This window comes from Aspergillus oryzae, chromosome 3 (genome assembly GCF_000184455.2).
Source record: "Aspergillus oryzae RIB40 DNA, chromosome 3".
NCBI classification, from domain to species: domain Eukaryota; kingdom Fungi; phylum Ascomycota; class Eurotiomycetes; order Eurotiales; family Aspergillaceae; genus Aspergillus; species Aspergillus oryzae.
This window is the reverse complement of record NC_036437.1, coordinates 4,162,992-4,186,817: the sequence shown is the minus strand read 5'-3', so window position 1 is coordinate 4,186,817 and position 23,826 is coordinate 4,162,992. Positions and strand designations below refer to the sequence as shown.

At 48.3% G+C, this 23,826-nt stretch overlaps 6 protein-coding genes across 6 annotated transcripts; 5 read left to right on the top strand and 1 right to left on the bottom strand.

The window, feature by feature from the left end:
* Positions 1-1,777: 1,777 nt before the first annotated feature.
* On the top strand, positions 1,778-5,105 carry AO090026000327 (KH domain protein; the record flags this gene model as incomplete). The annotated part of the gene is made up of 5 exons (XM_001821748.3): positions 1,778-2,305; positions 2,378-2,659; positions 2,791-3,252; positions 3,301-3,625; positions 3,679-5,105. 5 exons carry the CDS (start codon positions 1,778-1,780, stop codon positions 5,103-5,105), a joined length of 3,024 nt encoding a protein of 1,007 aa, XP_001821800.1.
* Positions 5,106-8,874: 3,769 nt separating this feature from the next.
* cbpA (putative calcineurin binding protein) lies at positions 8,875-9,735 on the top strand (the record flags this gene model as incomplete). Its single annotated transcript, XM_001821749.1, has 1 exon — positions 8,875-9,735. One exon carries the CDS (start codon positions 8,875-8,877, stop codon positions 9,733-9,735), a length of 861 nt encoding a protein of 286 aa, XP_001821801.1.
* Positions 9,736-10,085: 350 nt separating this feature from the next.
* AO090026000330 (arginyltransferase) lies at positions 10,086-12,027 on the bottom strand (the record flags this gene model as incomplete). Its single annotated transcript, XM_023236106.1, has 10 exons — positions 10,086-10,211; positions 10,276-10,544; positions 10,598-10,663; positions 10,728-10,825; positions 10,876-11,109; positions 11,159-11,487; positions 11,563-11,591; positions 11,690-11,791; positions 11,866-11,910; positions 11,976-12,027. The coding sequence occupies 10 exons, from the start codon at positions 12,025-12,027 to the stop codon at positions 10,086-10,088; spliced, it is 1,350 nt and encodes a 449-aa protein (XP_023090999.1).
* Positions 12,028-16,372: 4,345 nt separating this feature from the next.
* On the top strand, positions 16,373-16,999 carry AO090026000332 (NUDIX hydrolase; the record flags this gene model as incomplete). Its single annotated transcript, XM_001821751.3, has 2 exons — positions 16,373-16,424; positions 16,572-16,999. 2 exons carry the CDS (start codon positions 16,373-16,375, stop codon positions 16,997-16,999), a joined length of 480 nt encoding a protein of 159 aa, XP_001821803.1.
* A 1,108-nt stretch (positions 17,000-18,107) lies between these two features.
* On the top strand, positions 18,108-19,611 carry AO090026000333 (DNA-directed RNA polymerase II core subunit RPB3; the record flags this gene model as incomplete). The annotated part of the gene is made up of 4 exons (XM_023236105.1): positions 18,108-18,161; positions 18,244-18,812; positions 18,881-19,261; positions 19,587-19,611. 4 exons carry the CDS (start codon positions 18,108-18,110, stop codon positions 19,609-19,611), a joined length of 1,029 nt encoding a protein of 342 aa, XP_023091000.1.
* Positions 19,612-20,475: 864 nt separating this feature from the next.
* AO090026000334 (putative mitochondrial dicarboxylate carrier) lies at positions 20,476-21,674 on the top strand (the record flags this gene model as incomplete). Its single annotated transcript, XM_023236104.1, has 3 exons — positions 20,476-20,611; positions 20,849-20,901; positions 20,970-21,674. 3 exons carry the CDS (start codon positions 20,476-20,478, stop codon positions 21,672-21,674), a joined length of 894 nt encoding a protein of 297 aa, XP_023091001.1.
* Positions 21,675-23,826: the final 2,152 nt, after the last annotated feature.

Below are 23,826 nucleotides of genomic sequence, written 5' to 3'. Positions count from 1 at the left end.
GAGAGGATTCTCGCTTGCGGGTCCCAAAAGGGAAAAACACGAGTGGGCCTTGCCCGTGCAGGGACTGTGATGAACGCAGTGGAAATATCAATTCCTGTCTGTGTGTGTGCGTGTGCCACCGGAAGCCATGGGAGGCACCCGAAGGTGGAGAGGGAAGGTGGTTTCAAGTGATTTTCATTTCTTTCTTTTGGCGTGAAGAAAATCGGGTTTGACCTCGAGCGGGGAGAAGCTTTTGTTCAAGGGAGGGGGGGAAAGAGAATAATTGAGTCATGCTGGAGCAAGCTCTGTTTGAAGAATGTTGTCTGACAATAGGACCTTCATTCAAGGTGTAACCGACATACCATGATTCAACATTCGAATGTTTTAATTCGAGTCATATTAAGTTCCGTATTAAAGTCGTCTGGAAAATTCATCGCGACGTGCTAATAAGGCCAATTGGTCTTGGATCTTAACTTCGATACGGTTAGTTTAGGTCAGTACTACCAGTTAGTGAGCGTTCTGTCCTATAGTTAGCTTGGTGGAAGGGTGGAAGTCACTAGTCCACTGCAAACATTGGGGGCCTAGACGCCGACTTTGGGCTGAGGTTGACCCGCACATCCCGCTTGGAAAAGAGAAGGATGTCGAACTTGCTATCTTGAAAAGAAGAGGAAATGAGGAGACGAAGGGAGAACGAGGAAGAAAAATAAAATGAAAAAAGGAGAAGGAACCTCTATAAGTATTGAAAAGAAATAGGGGGAAAAGGAATCAATGATAATCAGATTGTTTTGTTTGTGTTTCTCTTCCCTAGGAGCTGAACGGTTCGAATTTCATTGTGCCTGAGGTTGTGATGGTGAACTTTTTCTTTTTTTTTTTCTCTTAACCACACCAAACAAACCTACCTTGTGTCTCCGAACCAACGAAGATACATACATACACACATACATACCTATTCCCCTCCCTCAGCTCTTCCCCATTCATACGAGACCTTCATTGATCAATACATACTGTACGGGGATACATCCATACAAACCAGACCATACGGGGTGCTGACTCAAACCCCCACTAAACCCTTTCCTGTACCCAAGCCAATGCCAAACCTTTCGTTCATACCCATCGATCAGAGACTAATTTTATTATTATTTTCCATTATATGATTTTGATTTTATTTTTTTTATTTTCTTATTTTTTAGTACGGAGTACCATTGATTATTCACTGGCAAGCCAGAACCCCTTCGCTGGAGAGCTCGACGTCTGACCATTGGGATCATCCGGTTTTCTTCTTCTCTTCTACTCATACCTACTTACACATTTTCCCTTCTGATTGATCTATCTCATTTTCGATTCCCTTTTTTTCCTTCCCCCCTTCTCTTCAGGTTCTTGTTCAATTTCCCTTATTTTCTTAGCTTCCTTTTTTTTTCTTACCATTTTCTTTGGTTTTATTTGTTCCCCTCCTTCCCCCCGAACCCTCGATACCCGTTTGGTCGTTGAATTGAATCGAATCATTTTCCCAACCCATTCCGGTACCAAGACAGAAACGCCCTTGTCCGCCCACACCACCTTCGCGCGCTCATCATTCCTTTGCCCTCTTCTCCCATCCCTGTCGAGAACGGCGATCCACACCCTTGACGCCTCTCTTCCTCTCCCAATTCACTTGCTCTCTCGTGTCCTCTTCCTTTTGCTTTCTCTTTCCTTCTCTCCCACCTATCCGTCCTTCCGCCATTCTTCTCCTCGGACGCTGTTTCTCTCTTTCCCCTCGACTCGTTCAAGGGGTTAGAGATTCGAACCCGCCGCCCTTGCCATGCACAAGATCTCCAACTTTACGGGTCAAGCCCGTCATGGCTGGGAGCGAATGACGCCCACGTTTGGCATGTCCAGGCCTCACAGCGATATGGCATCGCACTCGCTACGTCGACCTCATGGCGCACCACCCATGACACCGCCAACCGGTATCGATCCGACCGTGAACCTTTCCTTCAACGTGCCGTTTTCTTCGACTTTGGGCGGTCCCGATGTGGATGATGTGCTACATGCGAGCCCCGGTGCTCTGCAGCGCTGGACTTTTCCTGAAGGCACTCTCGAAGGCACGCCGGTCCACAACTTACCCGTTCACACCAGCAATGTCGAAGCTTTGCGGAGATTGTGTCGCCAAATCACCGAGAGTAGTAATGGGCGAATCGAGGCAGTCGTGTTCGGCTCAGAGCCTAAATCCGTTGCGTCCCTACAACGGCGACCTCAAGGCTTGGTGACAAACGTGTGTATCACCGGTGAAGGCGAGACCGTGCGCAAAATGCGGGCCAGGATCCTGAACGAGACACCTATCCTGTTGGTATGTTCGTCCGTAATTTGGTGGCTATCGCCTGGATGCCTGATCCACTTACTAATGAGATCCAATCAATAGCGCTGTGCGACCGTTGATGTAGATATGCATCTCATCATGGATGGGTCCACGAAAGGAATCCGCCCGAGTGTATTAGAGCACCTCGATACCTTGTCCGCATACACCGGAACAGATATCTTCCTGTTGAGCCCCAAACTTCGAGATAACGATAGCGCAGTGGTGTCTTCTTACGGCTATGCCTCTGACAATGGGCTGGACCAACGTTTCCGTGTTTCCATTTACGGTGACATGGAGAGCGCAGAACATGCCAAGACCAGGGTGTTGATCATGATCGATCAAATCGTAAGTTTTCTATTTTACTTATTCACGCATTCGAAAAGGAAAATCTCCGAACATAAAGATTAATAATGGCCCTACAATACCCATTTCCCTTCACCGGCATCATGCAATAATGACGACTAACCGATTCCTAGCTTAAACGTCATGTGGACGCTATGAAGCTAGAGTTGACCATGCACACATTAGTCTGTGGTCGCACTCGCAAAAACATCAAGCTCATCGAGGCCGCCACGGGTACTGCCATCTACTTCCCGCCTCCCTTTCCTCGCATCTTCGGCTACACGCCACCAGGCGCTCACCGTCGCAGTGAAGATGAGGTCTATATCACCGGTGATACTCAAGAACAGATTGCTCGAGCCAAGCAAAAGTTGAGAGAGCTTGTCATGGGCGTCAAGATCTATGTCAAGGATGTCATTGTCAATTCTAATAAGATTGACAACATTTTGCTGGACCGTTTGGACAAAGTTCGAAAGGTGATGGAGATGAATGGCTCTTACGTTCTCTTCCCTCAACTAGGCAGCCAACGGGGTCTTGTCCGTATCCAAGGCACCGAGGTGCTGCATGTAGAGCGCACTGTTCGGGAGATCATGGCATTGGTACGTTCAACAGGATTCATGCTGCAAGCTTTTGGCTAACTTGACTAGGCTGGTCAATTCTATAGTGCCTCGTGGTGGATTATCATGCCGGATCCTTCTCAAGGGACCTTCCGCGCCCCCTCACCCGCCGATGTTCGCACCATGCTGTCCGATATCTGCACCAATTCAGCGGCAGAAGTGAGCTTCGACAACCTGACCTTCACCATCAACGGGTCCGATGACGCCGTGAAGGCCGCTATGATGGTCGTCAACCAGATCCCATTCGTCCAGCGGAGCCAGTACCAGATGCGTGTGAAAATCGAACTAGCAAACGAGCACAAAGAGTTTGTCAGCGGCAAAAAGAACGGCAAGATCAACAAGATCATGGGACAGAGTGAGTACTGCATCGGTTTGCGCTTCGTAGTCTTGGTTTCTAACATGGAACAGGTAATGTGCAAATTATCTTCGATGGCTTCAACGAGTACAACTTCTACATCGATGTGTGCGGAAACCAGTATGAGTCAACGAAGAACGGTCTCGATCTCGTCGAGCAGGAAATGCCGGCTTCGATCTCGTTCCATGTTCCCGATCAATACCACAAGCGGATCATTGGCATCGGTGGCCAGCATATTCAGCGCATCATGAAAAAATACTCGGTCTTCGTCAAGTTTTCTAATGCTATGGATCGCGGTGGTATGGGCAAGGAGGATGACGACATCAAGGTTGACAATGTCATCTGCCGCACGCCAGCCCGTAACGCACAGAGCTTGGATCTTGTCAAGCAGGAGATCATGGACATGGTCGAGAAGGTCGACGCAGAATATGTGTCTGAGCGCGTTGTGATCAACCGCCTCTACCACCGTGAACTCCTCGCTCGCATGACGGAGATCGATGAGCTCGAAAAGAAATGGAACTGCAAGATCGAGTTCCCCAGCACCGAACTTGCCAGTGATGTGGTGACCATCTCAGGACCTGAATACCAGGTTCCGCAAGCTGTTGATGCTTTGCTTGGAATGGTCCCGGAGAGCCATGAGCTCCTTTTCCAAAGCTCTCACGAACTTCGCGAGTACTTCAAGTCTGTCGAATTCCGCAGCGACGTTTGCGCCAAGCTGAAGGAGCAATATGAAGTCGATACTACGGTTGACCTCAGTGCTGACTTCCCCTCCTCCGAAACTAGTTCAACTGGCTCAGTTTCACCGACTTTACCTCCCGAGGACCGTGTTGTGCTTGGATACACTCGGAACAATGCCGGTGGTCTCAAGGATGCGATCGATTTTCTAATCTCGCGCTTAGTGGCACATGGACTTGATGCTAATACCGTCAAAGGAGCCATTCCACGTCCTAAATCTGACTCGTTTGAAGAATCTCTGCCGTTCTTCGACTCTAAGCTGTTGCAACATGCACCTGTTCCCCTTGTTACGGACTCTCCCACCAGACCCAACTTTTCCGATGAGACTAGCGAGCGCGGATCGATCTTCGAAAGACTCCGTAAGCCTGGTAGCATCTCGTCGTTCTCGTCTTTCATCGGCCGCAAGAACCACTCCGCCTCTCCCGGATCGTTCTTCAAACACGCCTCCAGCAACGCCTCTAAAGCTTCACTGGTTTCCATGGAATCTCGGGATAGTGGCTACCGCAACCCATGGAACGATTCGGGCGTGAATCTCCCCGAGGATGATCTGCCCGTCCTGGGGAGCTCCCACAGCCACAGCAGCAGCAATGGCTGGCCAGCGCGCTTTGACACAAAATTTCCATTCGGTACCGCGCCGGGGGACATGACCCCCAAGCATGACCCCCGCGCGTCTTTTGATAGTGGTCGTCCTAGTACTTCCAATTCTACTTCTGGATACCCGGCCCCTATTGGGCCACCGCGTTAAAACAATGTCAATTTGCAGCACTATACCCCAAGACCTCTTTTTTTTTAATTTTCTTTTAGGTTTGCAATCAGCGGTTTTTTGTTTTTTCTTGATACCATTCGGAACACGCAGTTAAAGATGGCGGGAAAATTCGGAAAAAAAGGGCATGACAGATGGCTGGGAAAGCGGATTACGAGGTCCCACCCCAGCCGTCTTCCTCCCGGGCTTTTGTTCTCTGATTTCTCTGTTTTCAGCAATGCTTTTCTTTTTAGTTATTACTCTCCTATCTTGCAAACAGTGTGTGGGTCGGGAGCAGGAAGAGCACTGTGGGCTTTGGTAAGGGGAAAACCACGGAGGCGGGAGCAATTTTCATTAAAACATTTATAAGATATGATACCAAGTGAAACGATGGTGTATGATGGTGTTTCTCATTTCTGTTTCAAGTGATCTGTCGATTTCCCCCTCATCTCGGAGTTTCAGATCGGTTCTGTTCACTTGCTTTGGTTTTGGATCGTTCTATATACCTCGATGAACAAGATATCCCCAAGACTTGAGAGTAGAGAAGAATGCGAGAGAGTGCTGCTATCGGATTTTCTATCTATGTTATTTCTTATGCAGTAGTCTTCGTGGGGTACAGTACTTATTGCATGAAGTTATATATGTAGGTATAGGATGCTCAAATCATTGCATAGCCATATTTTATACCTCGAGTTGAACGTGACATACTTCTCTATCGTATTCGCTTCAAGTATATGAAGCAATAGTAGACAAAACAAGAGAGTCATAACGAAGATATGTTCACATTGTATTAAATTCATATAAGCTTAGATAGGGTTATGCGTAGACGGACTCGAGTACGGAGTTAATCAAAATATATAAAATCAGCCGGATAAAAGGAAACAGGACCAAAGAACTCCCTTGGACTACCCATTGCAAACTAAAATAACATACGGTGCGATGAGAACTCCACAAGCCCCCTATGTGAGGGATTCTACCGTATCTAAGAGGAGTTGAAACGGGTGCCCTACCTCTTAGTTCATATAGTCTATAAGCGGACCAAGCCTGTTATTCATACTCCAGAATGTGTTACACTTACTCTGATCAATATAGAGATTGCCCTTTCTCTCCTCTCAAGCACAACCCGGATTTCATCACGGCCGCAGTCGGTTTCCCATCCGCCATAGTAGTAGCACCTAAGCTGGCGGTGTTGAGATCGAGCCTCGACGGAAGGCTAACATCGCCTACTATGCGGCGCCCTCCGAGGCGCTCCCTGAACCTAGATGTGAGGTAGACTGTTCACGAGTTCACGGGCTCACTTATGACTGTCAGACAGTGTCCATCCATCGCCTCTTGCTCAAGAACAACCTACGTTTACAGCGCTGGCCTCGACTATCTTGCATATGCATGGCGGAGGCATGTTCCAGTTCGATGTGCACGAGCCCTCAGCTGGCAGGTCCAAGACACCCGCGCCCAGGTCTTACTAGGATAACGGGTAGCACCGGAGAAGCCTTGCCTAACGCCATCGGAGGACTGTTACGCGGGCCTGAAGTGGTTGCACAAGAACGCGGACCTAGTTCGTGGTGGACACGAGCCGCATCGCTACGACAGGTGAACACTTGGCCGCTGCGTCGGCGTTAATGGCAAGATCGAGGCCTATCGCCGGGCCTGCAGAATTTATCTATCTGATGTTGGACGATCGGGTGACGGTTCTACAACCGGAGTTAGAGCCCCTGGTTTTGTGGAAAACGGGTGATAATATCACTGGTTGGACCAAGCCCTTGGGTAAAGATTTTGTCGGCTCGGGATAAGGTCGAGGCCTATGCTGCGCCTACCCGTGCCCACTGCCCAGAGAGTTCGCCCCCGCCTATATTGATGTGAGCGGGTTGAATGTCTTTTGGGTTGAGGATATTGCCCTTGCGGCTAGGTTGCGAAAGCGAATATTAATTTGCAGCTTCATGTTAATTCTGGCTTGCCATCTGCTTTTGAGAGTCATGAGAGTCAGGCTGAGGTGTCACGGGGGCCTTTTGTGAAGAAATCTTAGGCTATTGCCCGGTTGTAGGATAGGGCTAGTTGTAAGATAAGTTTAGGTGAACGACTGAACGCTGTGCAAGGCTTAGGGCAATTGATTGCTCTTTGAGGTTGAGGATAAGCAAGGCGTCCTGGTAACTGAGGCTTCGTAACTCTCACGTTGAAGAACTTCTGGCTTTTAGGCTACATGATACTTTCATGGAGGTTGGATAGGGTGATGCTGGGAATTGGCAAGATGGTTTGGTGCGGCACCGGATTCGGGCGGATCACTCAAGATGGATACTATGACAGATTCCGGGGTGGCTATGCATGAACCCTTAAAGCGCAACTAGGTCAATATTCCGCAGCCAGGCAGATGGATTCTGCAAGACAAAGGCAGAAGAATTAACAAAGAGAACTTCACGAGAATAGCATGTATAGGAAGAAAATGGTTGACTCTGCCATTTTTGGAGCATCGCTGAGCCTTGTTCAGCAGGCTCGTGGTGTGACCGTGCAATTGATGGAGAGCATCCTCTCTAGTATACTCCGCACCCGAAGCGATATCTGGCAACTGAGAGCGAAGGTATTACGAGTCAAGAGATCGAGTAGCTTGAAACTTGGCATGGAGCCAAAGTATGGCTATGGCTCCTGCAGGGTGAGACGGCTGCCCATATCCGAGCAGTACGGTGATCATTCGCGTAGGGGCTTAGAGCGGAGTGCATGGATAGTGCATGCTGTCAGCCAGCTTAGATTTCGACTGCCTAGAGTGGAAACCCGCAAGTCCTCACCGTCCATTGGCGTGGGCTGCATCATCGACACCGCACATTCGTGGACACAACGCGGAGGATGAGGCAATCTGGACCTCCACCGGGGGGCGGAGCTGCGATGGAGACCAAGAATCTGTGGAGTGTCCCCCCTTTTCCGGGACCGATCCACGGAATGACACTGGCACGGGGGACAGAACTTTGTTCCGAGTTCCAACCGTTGGAAGGATTTGGGGGGCTGTATAGTATGTGTCCAGCAGTGCTATAGTGCCTTGTCATACTTTGGACATACAGTACAAGGTTAACTAGTCCATCAAGCCAACAACTTCTGCTGATGACAGAATCAGGCGGTGGATTCGGAACATGAGCAACTGATCATCCTTCCCACGGCAATCACCGGGAAGGAATTATGATTGTAATTCATCAGAAGCATAAAGCATATTTTGGAATCGATGGTAAAGGTCTGAATTCGGCAGTGCTTGTGGCAAAGAGCATCATTCATTTGTCTCTCCAGCCACAGCGGAGCCGTGGCAAGGATTCAAAAACAGGCAGAAAAAATTTAAAGCAAAAATGGATGGATCGTCAGGAACCGAGCCAGCGGACAAGTCGTAATCGCTACTGCTTCTGGACTTGGGGGCAGTGTTGGATCCCGACCGTGCGTCCTCGAGGAGGCGCAGCAAACCTGCAGTTGGGAATGCTGTTATTGGACATTTCCGGTATATAAGTTGGGAACAGAATCGTTCTTTAGATTGGATAGAATTTACCAGAACCACACTGCAAACAGCAAAAGACAGAGGTGACTGATTATATATCAAAGAACGTCTCCTTTTGTTCCTGTTGAAACTCCAAATCTGAAAGCGGTCTTGCCTTATCTCGTGACTTATCAATAATCATCGATTGTCCCTCCCGCCACCCATAAACTCTCTCCGTTTCCATCTCTTCCTCTCTCCTCCAATCTTACCTCGCAAGACATACCCTTCCGTCTCTCAAAAACCTCAAACCAAACGTCGAAGCCAATAATGTCTGGACTCACCACATCTCCTCCGGGGTCAATTCCTGCCTCTCCCTCCAGCGTCAACCAGGTCTCTCGGTCATCTCGACCAGCCCTCACGCTTGATCTCTCCAATCTTCCAACAATGTCTCAACCAACCAAGCCAACAAATACCCTCATCATCACCGAACTGAGCAACATTCTTATCTTCCAACCCGCCTCCCTCGCCACTCTCCGCGCACAACTTGAGTCCATCGCGCCCCTGAACTCATTCTCTCCACTCCCCTCTCTCCGCCGCCTCATCTGTTCTTTTTACACAGAAGAAGACGCCCTTAGTGTCCGGAAACTCCTTGACGGCCAACTCCTCGAGCACAACGTCCGCCCGAGAGTTTACTTCGGCGAACCCACCCCAATCCTAGACGAGGAATCCCGCCGCCCAAAGCTCCTGGAAGCCCCCCATGCCGACAAGCTCTTCTTCATCAGCCCGCCACCCAGCCCCCCGCACGGATGGGTCATGCGCAACGAGGAACCCCCGAACAAGGAGGTGCACGCCAGTGATCTCGCCACCGCCTTGGCCAAGTTGAAGACCGAGCAATCCGGTGTCTACGAGGGTATCAGCCAGACCTGTGAACCCGGTACTCCGATGTCTATGACCTCCGATAAGCGCACGGGGAGCTGGCCCGCCTCTATGTCCGGACAGCGCAGCAGAAGCAGCACCCTTATCTACCACCCTGAAGACCACGGCGGAAGCCCTAACCTGCCTGCTGTTATGGTCGAAGATACGAGTATCATGGTGGACGATTTGGAAATGGATATGAGTCCCATTGAGATGCCGATCCGGAAGGCCCCGCCCAAGACCTCTCGGCCTCCTGTTGAATTGATGTGTTGAATGCACATGATTTGATACGTGATCGTTTTGGCAATTTGTGAATACGTTTGGGATATGCTTTAGCGTGTGCATTTGACTTATTTTACCATCTTTGCATACTTGCATGGGTTTCTACGTTTTTACCTGGGATGCATTTATGGCTTGTCTATCTCTTATGCTTTATTGAACCATTTGGCGGGGCGTTTTGGAGGACGCTGTGATCATGACATATACGGAGTTGGTTTGCTTTTATTGCAATAATTTACATATACGTTTATGCTATATATAGGTTGAATTACATGTTTTCTGACACACTTTTTCCCCATGAGATTTTCCTATATGGATAGATAAGAGTAATATCTAGAGGCGGATTAGTCGAATAATACGACGGCACTTTCCTTGACAATTTTCGGCCCCAACACCGCGGCAAGTTCAGCAATAATCCCTTTAACCGACTGGGGGTTATCCATAGGCATCGTCTCCCATCCCACGAGGTCCTGCGGCAGTACATGTCAATACAAGGTCAATAGATAAGGGCAATTCACGGAGAAATGTACTTACAATCATATGAACAAAACTACCATGGACGAGGAGTAGCCAGTGGTCCAAATCCAAAGGCTCCACTTCCTCCAGAGACAGGACACCGGGCATGCGCAGGTCGAAGAGAGATACCTCATCATCATTGATTTCGGCATCGGCCTCTGTCCCGGCGGACTCTGGTGTGCCTTCAGCCGCAAGACGGCGGTCACGCGAGAGCGATACGTATGGACGTTCGTCTAGCTTCTTTGCCAGTTCGCCGTCAAGCGGATCCCATGTGTAGCTTTCGGGGTCTATATATGTCAATATGTCTGTTTTGTTTGTTGAAAACTGGTGGTGGCCTTACCGAGGATGTACTGAGGCTTGAAGGATCCCTTGTAACGCATTTTCTGGCACGAGTGGATATAATAGCCTGTATAAGGGTTGTCAGCGATGGCCGTTTCATAGGCCGTAGATAGAGGCTGGTAATAACTTACCCATGTAGTAATACTGGTAACTACCTTCAATAGAGAGGGCAATTTCCCTTAGGGCGCTGAGTTTCCCGAATTCCCATTGTTCGTAGTCGGGATCATAGCTTTAGCTGTCAGTCGTTGCTCGAATGACCTTGGAGAAAACAGAACTTACAAGATATATACAGAGCTCACGCCACTCGGCATCAAGTCCAGGACCGCAACGGCTATGAGTTTCCCGTCCAGGCGGTAGCACTGATGCCATGATCCTAGTTTCTTTTCAGTAGACTTAGGATCAGCCGGGGAACGCTTCAGGCCCGAACAGAGGAACCGTTTGAAGTCCTTCTGCTGCCAAGTGGAGACGTCTTCCTTGTGGACCTTGGTCTGGTATTTGAGGAAGAGCTCGTATCTTGGGTTATTAGCAAAAGTGATATGGTCAGGAATTAGGTTACACTTACTTTGCCTGAGATACAGAATCCCCCTCTATGTTGACCTCAAATCGATGAGCAGGTTCCAAGTATCTCTTGGTCTTGGGATCAATGGGCCGCTTCACATTGCTGTATTCAGCTTCGTGAACAGCTGTGAGCAGATCGAAATTGCATTTCCGGTGCCTCTTTTCTCTGAAAATATTTGAGGTTAACCCTGTTCTCATGTTCGGGTCATAGTCGATGGACTCACTCCCGTGTTTTTGGGCACAGATAAGCTGCCCTTCGGATGTATTCCGGTCCCAGGACGAATTTGTTCCAGCGATTGATCGCTTTGCGTTGGTCCTTTCTCGACTTGAAGGCTGTTGCCTCAAGTCTAATTAATAGGTTAGTGGACCACAGCCGATGTAGGTTACTCTTGGTTGCCTTGTACATACCTCATCGTATAGTGCGGACAACATGATCTCTGCAGGTTCTGCTTGTAGTAAAGCGTCCCTGATCTGGAGTAGGAATTAGCGACCGGATGCCACGTACTGCCTCTTCAAGCGAGTGATAGATACATACCGTCTCCACCCACGGTTGACGAGTTCCTCATAATGGGCGGGACGTACTGATACAGAGCTAGTATAGTACGACGCGCCTGCAGTGGATACATATTAGAAGGACCTTAGATGCAATAGATGGCTGAAGAACTATCCATTGTGGGAGGGAGGGAAGGGACATGTGCCAGAGAGACTCACTTCCATTGTCGGATTTACAGTAGCCACATGAGTTGCGCTGGTAACCTGTATGTTGAGATCAGCAATGGATTGTGGGGTTCCCATGTCCGTTAGTCATGGCGGACAGTCACCGATCGATCCAACGGCAGCGGCGATGAAAGAAAAGGGAGTACAGGCATGCATTAGTTGTAAGGAAGGGCACTAATGAGGGACATGATCAGAGGATCACGATGGGCCGTACGGGCGATGGCCAAGAAAACCATCGCCGCGGAAGAGGGGCAGTAAAATGCGTCGTTGAGGGGCACAGAGTATCGGTTTGGCTCCCGGGTTCAAGAAGGGTGGATGAGGGCCAATAATGATTGCACGGGGAAAGGGAATATCATCTGACTGGCTGCTTACCAAGAGGTCGGAAAAGCGACAATTTCCTGGCTTGTTCGGCGTCGACGATGGATCCCATAGTTTCGATTAGCAGTGGATGTGGTGCGGTTATTATTGTCGGCGCTCAAGGCGGAAACCCAAGGGTAAAAAAAATGAGGGGTGGGATAATCAGGGAAGAAATGCTTTTTGTGTTTCTAAGGGAATACAAGGGAAGTTAAAAAACAAATCAGACGAGGTTTTAATCTATCTGCAAATGGGGTTCAGCGTCGAAGAAAAATAGAGGGATGTTTAAGCTTGCGGTTAAAGAAGAGTGATTATCAGCTTATCAGTTCATATGCCTTTGGATACAAAAGGAACACACGTACGGTAATACCACTTCAACCAGCAGCAAGGGAAACAAACACACCGTCCTTCTCATGTCATAGATGTTCCTTCTGAGTACAAGGTTTGGGATGGCTCAGAAAAGTGATATATACAAAATAAGCAGAATCATTCTGTGCAAAGGTCGCAGGAGATCACCAGGAGCAGCTGCCAAGCGCTGCAAATGACGTTCGTGATGCTTCTAGAAAGAGGATCCGAGCGTGCAGAGCTCAAGTTGCCTCAATCCATTTTGCATAATCCTTGTTCGCTAGAAAACTTTGTGTTGGGTAGTCTTGAAGGGGCCCATTTTATGTGATCATACTGTACCCATGTCAATATCAATGTAATAATATACACTCATTTCTCTGGACATATCAAAGCCCGCATCGTGATATACATAGGACTACCCAGGGAGTACTGTACTCCGTACAGTACATACCTACTAGTAGTAGGACGGGGACGTACCCCATACAGTATGTATGTATGTACAGTACCTGAGCCTATAAAACGCGAAAAGATCCTGGAGATCTTCAAACAGCGTGACTACTACTACCTAGGTATATGCGAATCCCCTAGCCTGAGTGGCACCACCAATCTGGCATTGCCATTGTTAGTCATAGACTAGCTGACTTGTTTTGCCGTTTTCAACTAGTTACAGAGTGCTATGACCTGATACCTCCCTAGGGATGGATGATGTATGTACATTATCCAGGATTTATACTAGGTACAAGGCCACAGAGGTTGGTAATGAAAATTGCCGGTACGATACATACAATACGAAAGAACCATGTCATTGGGCGTCCCTGGCTCTGAAATGGGAAGTTGGCCAAGTGTCCCAACGGTCAATCCTTATTATTGACGGCCGTTGGAATGTTGCGCTGCGACAATCCATTGAACCTTGTCTCAGCTGATCCAACATTCGGTTTCAAGCGGTTTCATTCAATCCAATATACCATTTCAGAAGTTGACCATGACATCACATGTCGATTATCCCCAACTTCAAGTATGGACACAAAAGATCCGCACTAACTCAATAGCTAATTGCTGTGTTGTCACTTCACTATTTAATCGCCACCGTCACCTTTCCCAATCTGACCGAGTCACCCTTGAATACGATAGGCATACCTTCTTGGTAGTCCGAAATCCTTCGTAGGTTTAGCCCGCACTATCTTAAGTAACCCTCCCCTCCTTACCCCCGGCTATGATCTACAAATCCCCTATAGGTTAGCATAGGACATGCCGGCATACACCTACATCATCGCCATTGAATAAATTGTATGAGGTGAGGCGAGCTCTGATCTGGGTTTAACTTTGACGTGTGAAAGGCAATTTTTGTTTTCCTGTTTCGTATCTTCAAACATAAAGAAAGTAAAAGGAGAGAGCGGCAAGGACTGAATAATCGTTGTTGGAGCCCCGCATTTAGTTGGATCAGTCATTCTGTGATGTTAGTTTTGAAGACTAATGATGTATGCAGGCATGCTGGATGGTACCCAATAAATCTAAGGCTTGTCTGGATGACAACGGGAGTGCCCAGTAACCACCACATAAGAAGACATAAATTAAAAGAAAATAAAGCTGACGGGTACAATCATACATACTGCTTCCCAAGAATACCAAAAATTCGGCACCTCTACGAGCACGAATAAAGAAAACAGTATATATAGGTACGATAAATTGCTCTTCACGTCAACTAAATGCAATGTAGGGATATACTAGCATCCACGAAAAGGCAGGTATTGGTGCTTCAGATGCGCACTCTGCTACCCAAGGTAATCTTGAACCATGGACACAGGTTGCAAAGGGCGCGTCCGTGCAACGAGGTCCCGAGGAGATCGTGGGAACTCGGCCTTCTGCTGGTTATTCTATGACCTCGTTCCACAGAAAATCTATTACTTTGATTAGTACAACTATTTGTCCCGATTATCACATAACTGTACCCATTCGCTGTCCAAAGTTGGTTAACCATGTGGATCGATCCTAATTCTGGGAGGACTCACGGTAATTAGTTATTTTTGCTTGCAGTGTGTGACTAGTGGCCAGTGAATTGCTGGGACCAAAATGCGAGGATGAATGTGCTTTTTTTTCCCTTTTCTCTTCTCTTTTTAGGCTAGACGAGCGTAAGCCATAAAAGGTTAATTTAGAGGAACTTATAGTTCCATCCTACCTCAAGTTTCGACCAGTACTTTACTATCTAGGTACTAACCCAAGTCCATAGTATACTACTTACCCCCGAGAACATTTGAGCAACGAATGCGGCGCGCTTGTGGCGGCCATCGTCGTTTACTTCGTCAGACAAAGGGTTAAGTCCGATGGAGACGGACAGAACTTAATCTAGTCCCTTTCTACATGATGAAGGACCTTTTTTTTTATCCACCTGCACCGGATCTGAGAGAGCTCTTATGTGGCGCCTTTTTGTATTGCATGTGCATGCATACACAGAAGCCTGTTTGTAACAACAGGTACTGGAAGAGCCGAGTTCCTGACATGATCTGAGTAGCATACCGGTGTGTGAGGGATCATTTCACCAGCACTGTGGTACTCCCGAGTTCGCTTTCCCATTTGTGTGGTCCCTTGGGTGACCAAGAGGTTACTGTGGAACCGACAAGGTCCGCAATGCATCGGAAGACTCAGGAGTCATTACTATGGAAATGGAAACATGCTTACCTCACCTGTCCGTTTGTCTCTCCAAAGATCCCTGGGTACAATTACTCCGTAGTCGGTCAACTCCACAAGATCGCTACATTCCATACAACAATATGATACCTACTAGTTGACTGGGGAAAGGGTTGGGGGTTAGAAAAAGGAGATGGACCCTGTAAGAGAGTAAAAAAAAAGGAGTAAGAGCTAGAAGTTTACTAAATTAAAACAAAAAGAAAAGAACATGCAGTAATAATAATAATAATAATTAAAGAGAAGACTGGGGGGTGGAATTTCCAGAAATAAGACTCAAAATAAATTATAATACATTCAAGATAACTGGAGACGGGATTAAGGGGAGGCATACCGGAGGTCAGTATTGTCTCGGTAATACCAAATATGCCCACCGCACACACAAATGCGGACCAATCCATTACCCATTGAGGCCGAATCAGGGTACCGTACGTACCCGTAAGTACCGCCCAGCAAAGTCCGCTCCGGGCGAGAGAGAGCGACTCGTCCTGCCGGACCGCGCCGCCCATTATACTCCCAACCTAAGCTGTCTCTGATTCCCCGTTCTCTCGCCTCCCCCTCCGTTCCTCCCATTTCCTGTCCCTCTATCCTTTTTCTCTTATTTCTATGCTGCCCTCCTGATTACCATGTCTTCTTGTACCCTCACATCTCCTTCGAGGTTCCCGTCCGCTGCGGGAGTGAACGGGGATACCTAGTTCCTGAAGCTTTTTTACCAATCCTTCCCCTCCAAAAAAATTTCCCTACTTTTTTTTTTTTTTTTTCTCGACCGCCTCGCTTTCCAAGTTCCGGAGGTAGAAAAAAAATTAGGGTCGACGGGTCCTGAACCAGCTCTCATTCACCAGTTCTGGTTCTTCTTTGGCTCAGAATATCCGTCGTTTGAAGTTTAAAAAGTTCATCTCCGGACTTCTAACCCCATATACTTCGCCTCGTCATTGTGTCATTGACAACCTTCTCTTTGACTTTCCGCAAACCCTACACTCTTTTGGTTCCTTGTCGCGTGGACTGCAGCTCGCGCTGCAAATCACCGATTTATCCAATCCCTCTATCAATAGCCTATCTAGCCCAGGTGGTGTAGAGGGTCCTTACTGTTTGACTTAATCTCTCTGTCTCTTGATCCAAGATGGTGGATCAAACTCGGTCAATGGAGTCCCGGACAGGACGGAAAAACCAACGTGAGTGCTTGTCCCTGGAGGCACGTGGGCCCAATTGTGCCCCTCTCCATACCCTGTTCGAACTACGGACATTGTTTTTGATTTTTCCCTCTCTCTGCTATCGTTGCCTATGTCGCGCATACCATTGCTAACGTATATCAACGATAGGATATGGATCGAAAGGCGAACGTCTTGTAGCCGGTGTGGTTCCCTTGTCGACCGATAAATCACAGGTGCTTATGATCCAATCTGCGGGACGAGGTGGCTGGGTGCTTCCCAAAGGTGGATGGGAAACAGATGAAGAAACTGCCCAACAAGCCGCTTGCAGAGAGGCCTGGGAAGAGGGCGGCATAATCTGCACAGTGCTCAGAGATCTGGGGATGATCCCTGACATGCGCCCCTCTACTCTACTGACGTCGCATGCACCCAAGGCATCTTACCAATTCTTTGAGGTCATCGTTGACCGTGAGGAAGCGCAATGGCCAGAAATGCATAAACGAAAGCGTCAATGGGTCTCTTATGCGCAAGCCGCAGCTGCTCTTGCGAGCCGTCCAGAGCTCTTAGAGGCATTGAATCGCAGCTCCATGAAACGGTAGCGAATACCTTACCTTGCGTGATCTTGTATTCCCAGATCTGAATAGGCGAGGATCCTCTGGAAGATCATCTTCGACCTCTTGGTCTTCCCGTTACGATTTGACGTGATTCTTTCCTTTCTCCCTGACAAAATCTTTCTACCTCGGTTTACCTTTTTGTTCGCCTTCTCTTGTCTAAACATCCTTTTTTGTAATGGTTGGCGGTGCTGTTCTGGAGTTCGAGTTGCCATTACATGCCTTGCTTGACATACCACTTCGCGATCTGGGAGGGTATGCGCATGGCATCAGATTCACACGCTCACCACTATAGATATCATGACGATCCGTCGAATAGAGAGTTAGAAGCGCAGTGGACAGCGCTGGCGTGGACGGACGAAAAGTTTGCAGCTGATGTCGCTTGAACATCATCATTCTATCGAATCCTACTCGTGGAGAGGATATTTGGTTATCTGGATACCAAAATTTGCTTTTGACTCTGACATGGTTTAGCCATCTACTTACAGCTCTTTTTGCGACACCGCTTATGCGGTTAGGGCAACTGGCCTACTGGTGACATGGGTTCGCTTGTGCCTTTGATGATCTGGCCTTTTACTCATGCAGAAATAGGAGTCAAGAAGAGAAGAAAGCCCCACAAAAAAAGACTATTCTCCAAGTGACTCAGATGGTTGCGAGATTAACCAGCAAAACTATTCTTTATTGACCACGTAGACATGAGTAATCTCATTCGTATCAGCTAGCATATAGATATCCATCCGGCGAAGTAATAGATATAGATATTAGACAATATAATTTTGTTAGAATCATGGGTTAACTGCATTATCTGGTTACTGGTAGTTCTTAGGGTGAATGAGGTCGTCAATACTAGGTAAATGTGATAGATACCCAAACAGGGAAAGCGCGGAACTTCAGTTTGAAGCCGAACTCAACGCTCGCGACTTACGCTCTTCTTCAAACCCAGCTCCCTATCACTTCCCTTTCATCTTTGACCGACTAAGACGTCGTCTGTTATAACCACTTTCTTTTTAAGCCTGAACTGCGTAATAAATAAATTATTTAAGGCCACCGTTTCCGACTCAAAGTTTGCAGCCCGCACCGCTGCTTCGTCGCCAACATGGACTATGAAATGGACATCGAGCCTACAGGGCCCCAGGTCACAGTGCGAGAGGTATGGTCAAAAATCTCGAACACCAAGTCAAATTATGGAGAGAAGCGCCAAAACGAGTCCTCAGGGATTAACAAAAGTGTAGGCCGAACCCTACCGAGTCGATTTCAAACTCAGCTCCGTCGATCTCGCCTTCGCCAACTCTCTCCGCCGAGCCATGCTTGCTGAAGTTCCCACTATTGCTATCGACTTAGTTGAAGTCGAGAAGAATACCTCTGTGCTTCCGGACGAGTTTCTTGCCCACCGACTGGGTCTCATCCCTCTTAATTCCAAGAACTGTGACCAGGACGTTGAGTACACTCGCGACTGCGAGTGTGAGGATCATTGCGCGCGGTGCAGCGTGACGCTTACTTTACATGCGCGCTGCACCGGCGATGACATTATGCGCGTGTATGCGCGGGATCTGGTGGTCAGCGGTGAGCGGGCGAATGAATGGGTCGGAAACCCGGTTATCACTGATCCAGAAGGCAATGGACCCCTGATCTGTAAATTGCGACGTGGGCAAGAGCTTAAAATGACATGTATCGCCAAGAAGGGTATTGCCAAAGAACACGCCAAGTGGATGCCCACCGCAGCAGTTGGTTTCGAATATGACCCGCACAATAACCTCAAACATGTGGATTATTGGTACGAAGAAGATCCTATTAAAGAATGGTAATGCGCATCACCCTTTTTTCATCGAAAATCTCTGGGAGAAGGGCTTTCCATACTGATAGAAGTAGGCCCGTCTCTCACAATGCTGCATGGGAACACGCCGCTCCCCCGGACCAACCCTTCGATTACGATGCGCAACCCAACAACTTTTATATCGATGTCGAGAGCGTCGGTGTCCTCGAACCGGATATGATCATCCAGCAAGGGATCACAGTTTTACAACGCAAGCTTGCGTCTGTTATTTCGGCACTTTCTGGCACTGGTGACGGCGACCACAATGGTGTTATGGGTGGGGAGGATGAAGATATGATGGGTGTACGCAGTCCAGATGCATATGAGCCTCCAGAGGGTATTGATGGAGGCTTCACTGCTTACGCTAATGGCGGTGCAAGTGCTTGGGGAGCAAGCGCAGCAACCCCGTACGGTGCAACCCCGTATGGAGGTGGTGGGTATGGTTTTTGATTGATTTATCTTTCCTTTGAGATATTCACGTGTACCCCAGCCATTGCTGGTAGGGACACAAAGTGAAAACTGGGAAAACAAGAATTAACAGGAAAAGCACGCCTTCATATTCAATAATTGCTATTTCAAAGCATCTGGACGGAGTTTTAGGTTAGGGAGCAGCGGCGCGAATGGGATTTCACCTTGCTTATACGAGTCGATAGCAGCTTTCCGTCGACTTGGTCAATGTTATATTGGCTTTGTATCCTCGAGGGCTTATATGAAACATGTCACACTCAATTACAATATAGAAACTTAAAATGAATGAAACAGTTCGAATCGCAGCTATGGTGCTTGAGGCTAGAAATGGTCAATACCTCCTCCGTAGCTGTGCCTCTGTGTAACCTTAATCTTCTCTGGATTTGGCCTGATTGGCATGTTTGATTGATGTATATTTAGCCTACGTTATATTTACAGGTCTAGAGAGACGTGGAAGGAAATTGGCTTCCTTAAATGCCCTCTTACTAAAGCTATGTTTGGCAATAAATACTATGTGCCAGTATATGTACGGGGCATCTTGTACTTCGATATAGATTCATGTTGGTAGATGGAGATCCCTCTTTGTTGTCAAAACAGAGCTTACTTTAGACTTATTCGAAGTATTCGAGATGCTTCGTCGACTCCACATGGTCTCCAGAACACCACATGGCCTACTAATCTGCTTCTGGCTGGCAAAGTGATCTAAAATACATCCTTGCAATCGCGATTACCGTGCTACATGGCAGACATCAGACACTACCGTCAACTAAATGCAGGAAAAGTGATAGTATCCTACATAAAGCCTTGGAATGAAGTTCATCGGCAGTAATTCAAGGACCGACCACGTTGATGTAGACAAAGGTTCCAAGACGCCTTCTTCCGCGAAGAATGAGCCCGCGGATATCCCTGCCTCCTTCCACTGTATTACCGAGGGTTACCATTTGCCCGACCAAAACCGAGTCTATGATTGGCTGGTTGCCTCCAGCACCGGTTATGCTGCCGAAGACCGCTGCGGGCTCGGAGATAGATCAAGTCTCCGACGCATTTTAAGAAATTCCCGTGAGGTACGAAACTAGTCTAAGACATTTAGGTACTTGTACAAACTAGTCTCCTACCTTTTGAAATCACCTACACTCTCCACTCCCCTTCCCCTCGCTGGATTGTTCACATCTTGTTCTCCAGGATGGCAAGCAGCGCAAAGCTGGAGGTGTCGCAGCCCCCCCGGGCTGCTGTGCCAGTGAAAAAAGTGCATTATCCTTTCTGGTTTGGTGGCTCTGCATCATGTTTTGCGGCCGCCGTGACGCACCCTTTGGATCTTGGTAAGCCCTCAATATAAATCTAATTTCACTACTGAATTATTTTTCTCTCTATTCCGACTTAGCTAACATTAATCTCATAGTGAAGGTAAATTATTCATAGACCATTATCGGCTGTGTTATGCGTTTTCTGCCCATGTTCTTTTTCTCTCGCGTCACCGTGACGCTAATCGATGGCGTGTGGGAAAAAATAGGTTCGCTTGCAAACACGTGGACCCGGAGCGCCCACCACCATGTTAGGCACTTTCGGCCATGTGATTAAGAGTGATGGTATTTTGGGTTTATATAGAGGGGTACGTTCAATCTGTGTGGGTCCCAGGGGAAACGGGAGGAGGACGCTCACAGTGCAACAACCATGTAGCTTTCGGCCGCGCTCTTGCGACAGATGACCTATTCCACCACTCGCTTCGGTATATATGAAGAGTTGAAATCGCGCTTCACATCGCCCGATGCACCCGCCAGCACTCTCACCCTGGTCGGGATGGCCTGTACATCCGGTTTTCTTGGTGGTATCGCAGGAAATCCGGCCGACGTTATGAACGTGCGCATGCAGTCCGACGCAGCTCTCCCCGTAGAGCAACGCCGTAACTACAGACATGCCTTCCACGGACTGGTCCAGATGACCCGCCACGAAGGTCCTGCAAGTCTGTTCCGTGGTGTTTGGCCCAATTCGACTCGTGCCGTGCTGATGACCGCCTCGCAATTGGCTTCCTACGACACCTTCAAGCGTCTCTGCATCGACAGGTTCGGCATGTCCGATAACCTGGGCACTCATTTCACGGCGTCCTTCTTGGCCGGTTTCGTCGCGACAACCGTCTGCAGCCCCGTGGACGTGATCAAGACCCGTGTGATGACCGCTTCTCCGGCCGAGAGCCGCGGCCACAGCATCGTGGGTCTCTTACGAGACATCACCCGCAAGGAAGGCTTCGCCTGGGCTTTCCGCGGTTGGGTTCCCAGTTTCATTCGCCTGGGCCCCCATACCATCGCTACATTCATCTTCCTGGAAGAGCATAAGAAGCTCTATCGTCTGCTGAAGGGTGTCTCCGAAGAGAAGCACACAGCATAGATAGTCCTTTTTTCTTCTTCTTCGGTCTCTTTTCACATATTTCTGATTTGCTTGATCTTGCTATAAACTAGTTCTTTATTATTATTGTATATGTTTCTTTGGCGAAAGCATCGGGTGGGCAAAAAAGTTGGTTTTATTTGGTGTACATACCTTTTTCTGTGTACTTCTTTCGTTTTTCTCTCGCCCCTTTGTGGTTTGGCTGGCTTTTTTGGCCGCTTGATTTCTGCGAGTGCTGTCCGTTGACTGCACCGAGATACCCTTGCATTGGAAGATCCTGGTTGAAATATACCGGGTGTCAGTCCTTTGTTTCAGCAATTGTTCATCTATCATAGACTGTCTCAGTGCCGGAAGTGACTTCGCGGTTGCAGCACTGGTTTTTGTTGGTCATATACTGGCTATATTGTGAGTTGGAATAGATAGAATGGTTTGTTAGTTTGGATATCAGATAGAAGAATAAATCCTACTGGGTTGACAATCGGAGCTATTAACTCAGTCGTTCTTGTATATTCCGCTTACAGATATCTCTACTGGTATTGGTTAACGTGAGAGGCGCTAATAGTAGGCACCATAAGGCGAATCGTGAACTCTTCTACATGTGCGAAGAACAGTAGCTCGACCAAAATAGGAGCACAATGGATTTTCGACTACGGCGAATCTATATATCTCTTTCTCCCGAGCCAATCCTAGGGACGGATTTGTATTCCCACTTTAATCAGGTAGAGTACATGTTGACACAAAAAATGCTTGAAAAATCAATCAACAATGACTTGTTACTCGTCTAGTGGTCCAGGCGAACGGGGAAGTTGCCAGCCTCTGTTAAATAAGGTTAGTCACTGATGGGGCAGTTTGGCGAGCTGAGAAAGAAATTTACATACCGCGTTGGGTGTCCCAGCGGTCAGTCCACGCCTTGGGGCACAGGGAGCGGAAAGCGTGGTAGAACTGTATCAATGGTTAGCCCGTCTATCTTTACATACAATGTTGGTATTCCTTGGGTTCCACGTCGGGGATACGGAGAAAAGTGACATACTTGACGGCATGGACGGAAATCCTCGCCCTTGGCGGTGACACACTTGTGGTAGTCGACATAGTTTTGCCAGCAGTGCTTGGTCCTGTAGTGAGGAGGGGAATTAGCAATTGCCTGCGAGGAATTGAGGCGTAGATCATTGAGGTTAACGTACTGGTTCATCTGGGGGAAGCGGGCATCATAGCCTGTTACATCAGAAGTTGTCAGTACCACGTATGGAATCCACCCGATATGAAAACCTCGACTACGGCGGCGTTGCGAGCGATTTAATCGGTAATAGACCTAATTATCACGTACCAGCTGCACTTAAATTAGCAATTGACTCCAATTTGAGGCTCTAAGCCTCGAGATTGGCTGCGATTAAGCTCACCTGTGACGAACTTGAAGGGCTTGGTCTCCATGGGCTCATCGGGATCGGCCTCAGGAATAGCACCCATTTTGACTATGAGGAGACAGAAAGGTCTCTAGAATAAATTTAAAAGAGGTATATGGGGTGGGTTGGGCGTGGGTGAGAGGGGAGTTGGAGAAGGAAGATGGGGTGAGGTTTGCGCCAGTGGAGTGGTGGAATGATCCCGTGAAGCAGTGAATCCGGGAGTGACCGCGGGCGGTCTAGCGAGCCACTCATGCGGCAAGATTTCCTAAACACCCGAATCCAGCCTAAGGCAGTACTACTCAAACCTCCCCTTCAAACGTCGTGAGCTTCCGTCACCACATCTGATCTTCATCCCACCACCATCTCTGCTCCCACCTCAACGTCCATCCTCACCATGTTCCCCACTCGTGTCTTGCGGATGCAGGCCTCTCGGCCTTTTGCTTTCCCTACTCCTGTAAGTCCCTTTTGGTGTTCTTCGTCCCGGGAAAAAACGGCTTCGAGTCCTGTGTGCTAACGATCGCTATAGAAGGAGGCCCACAGCGGTATGGGAACCCTAACGGCCTGCAATTGATTCTCGATTGCAGGAGGAAGTGTTTAGGGATGTAATTGGACTAACTGAAAGCTACAGCTCACACTATCTCCCAGCGTCTGCGCACCCTCAAGCGGGTCCCCCCGGAGTTGATTCCTCTCGGTATGTCATGGATCTGAGGCTATTCGCATGGAACCACTGTGTGTCTAACCGTTCTGCTATTAGG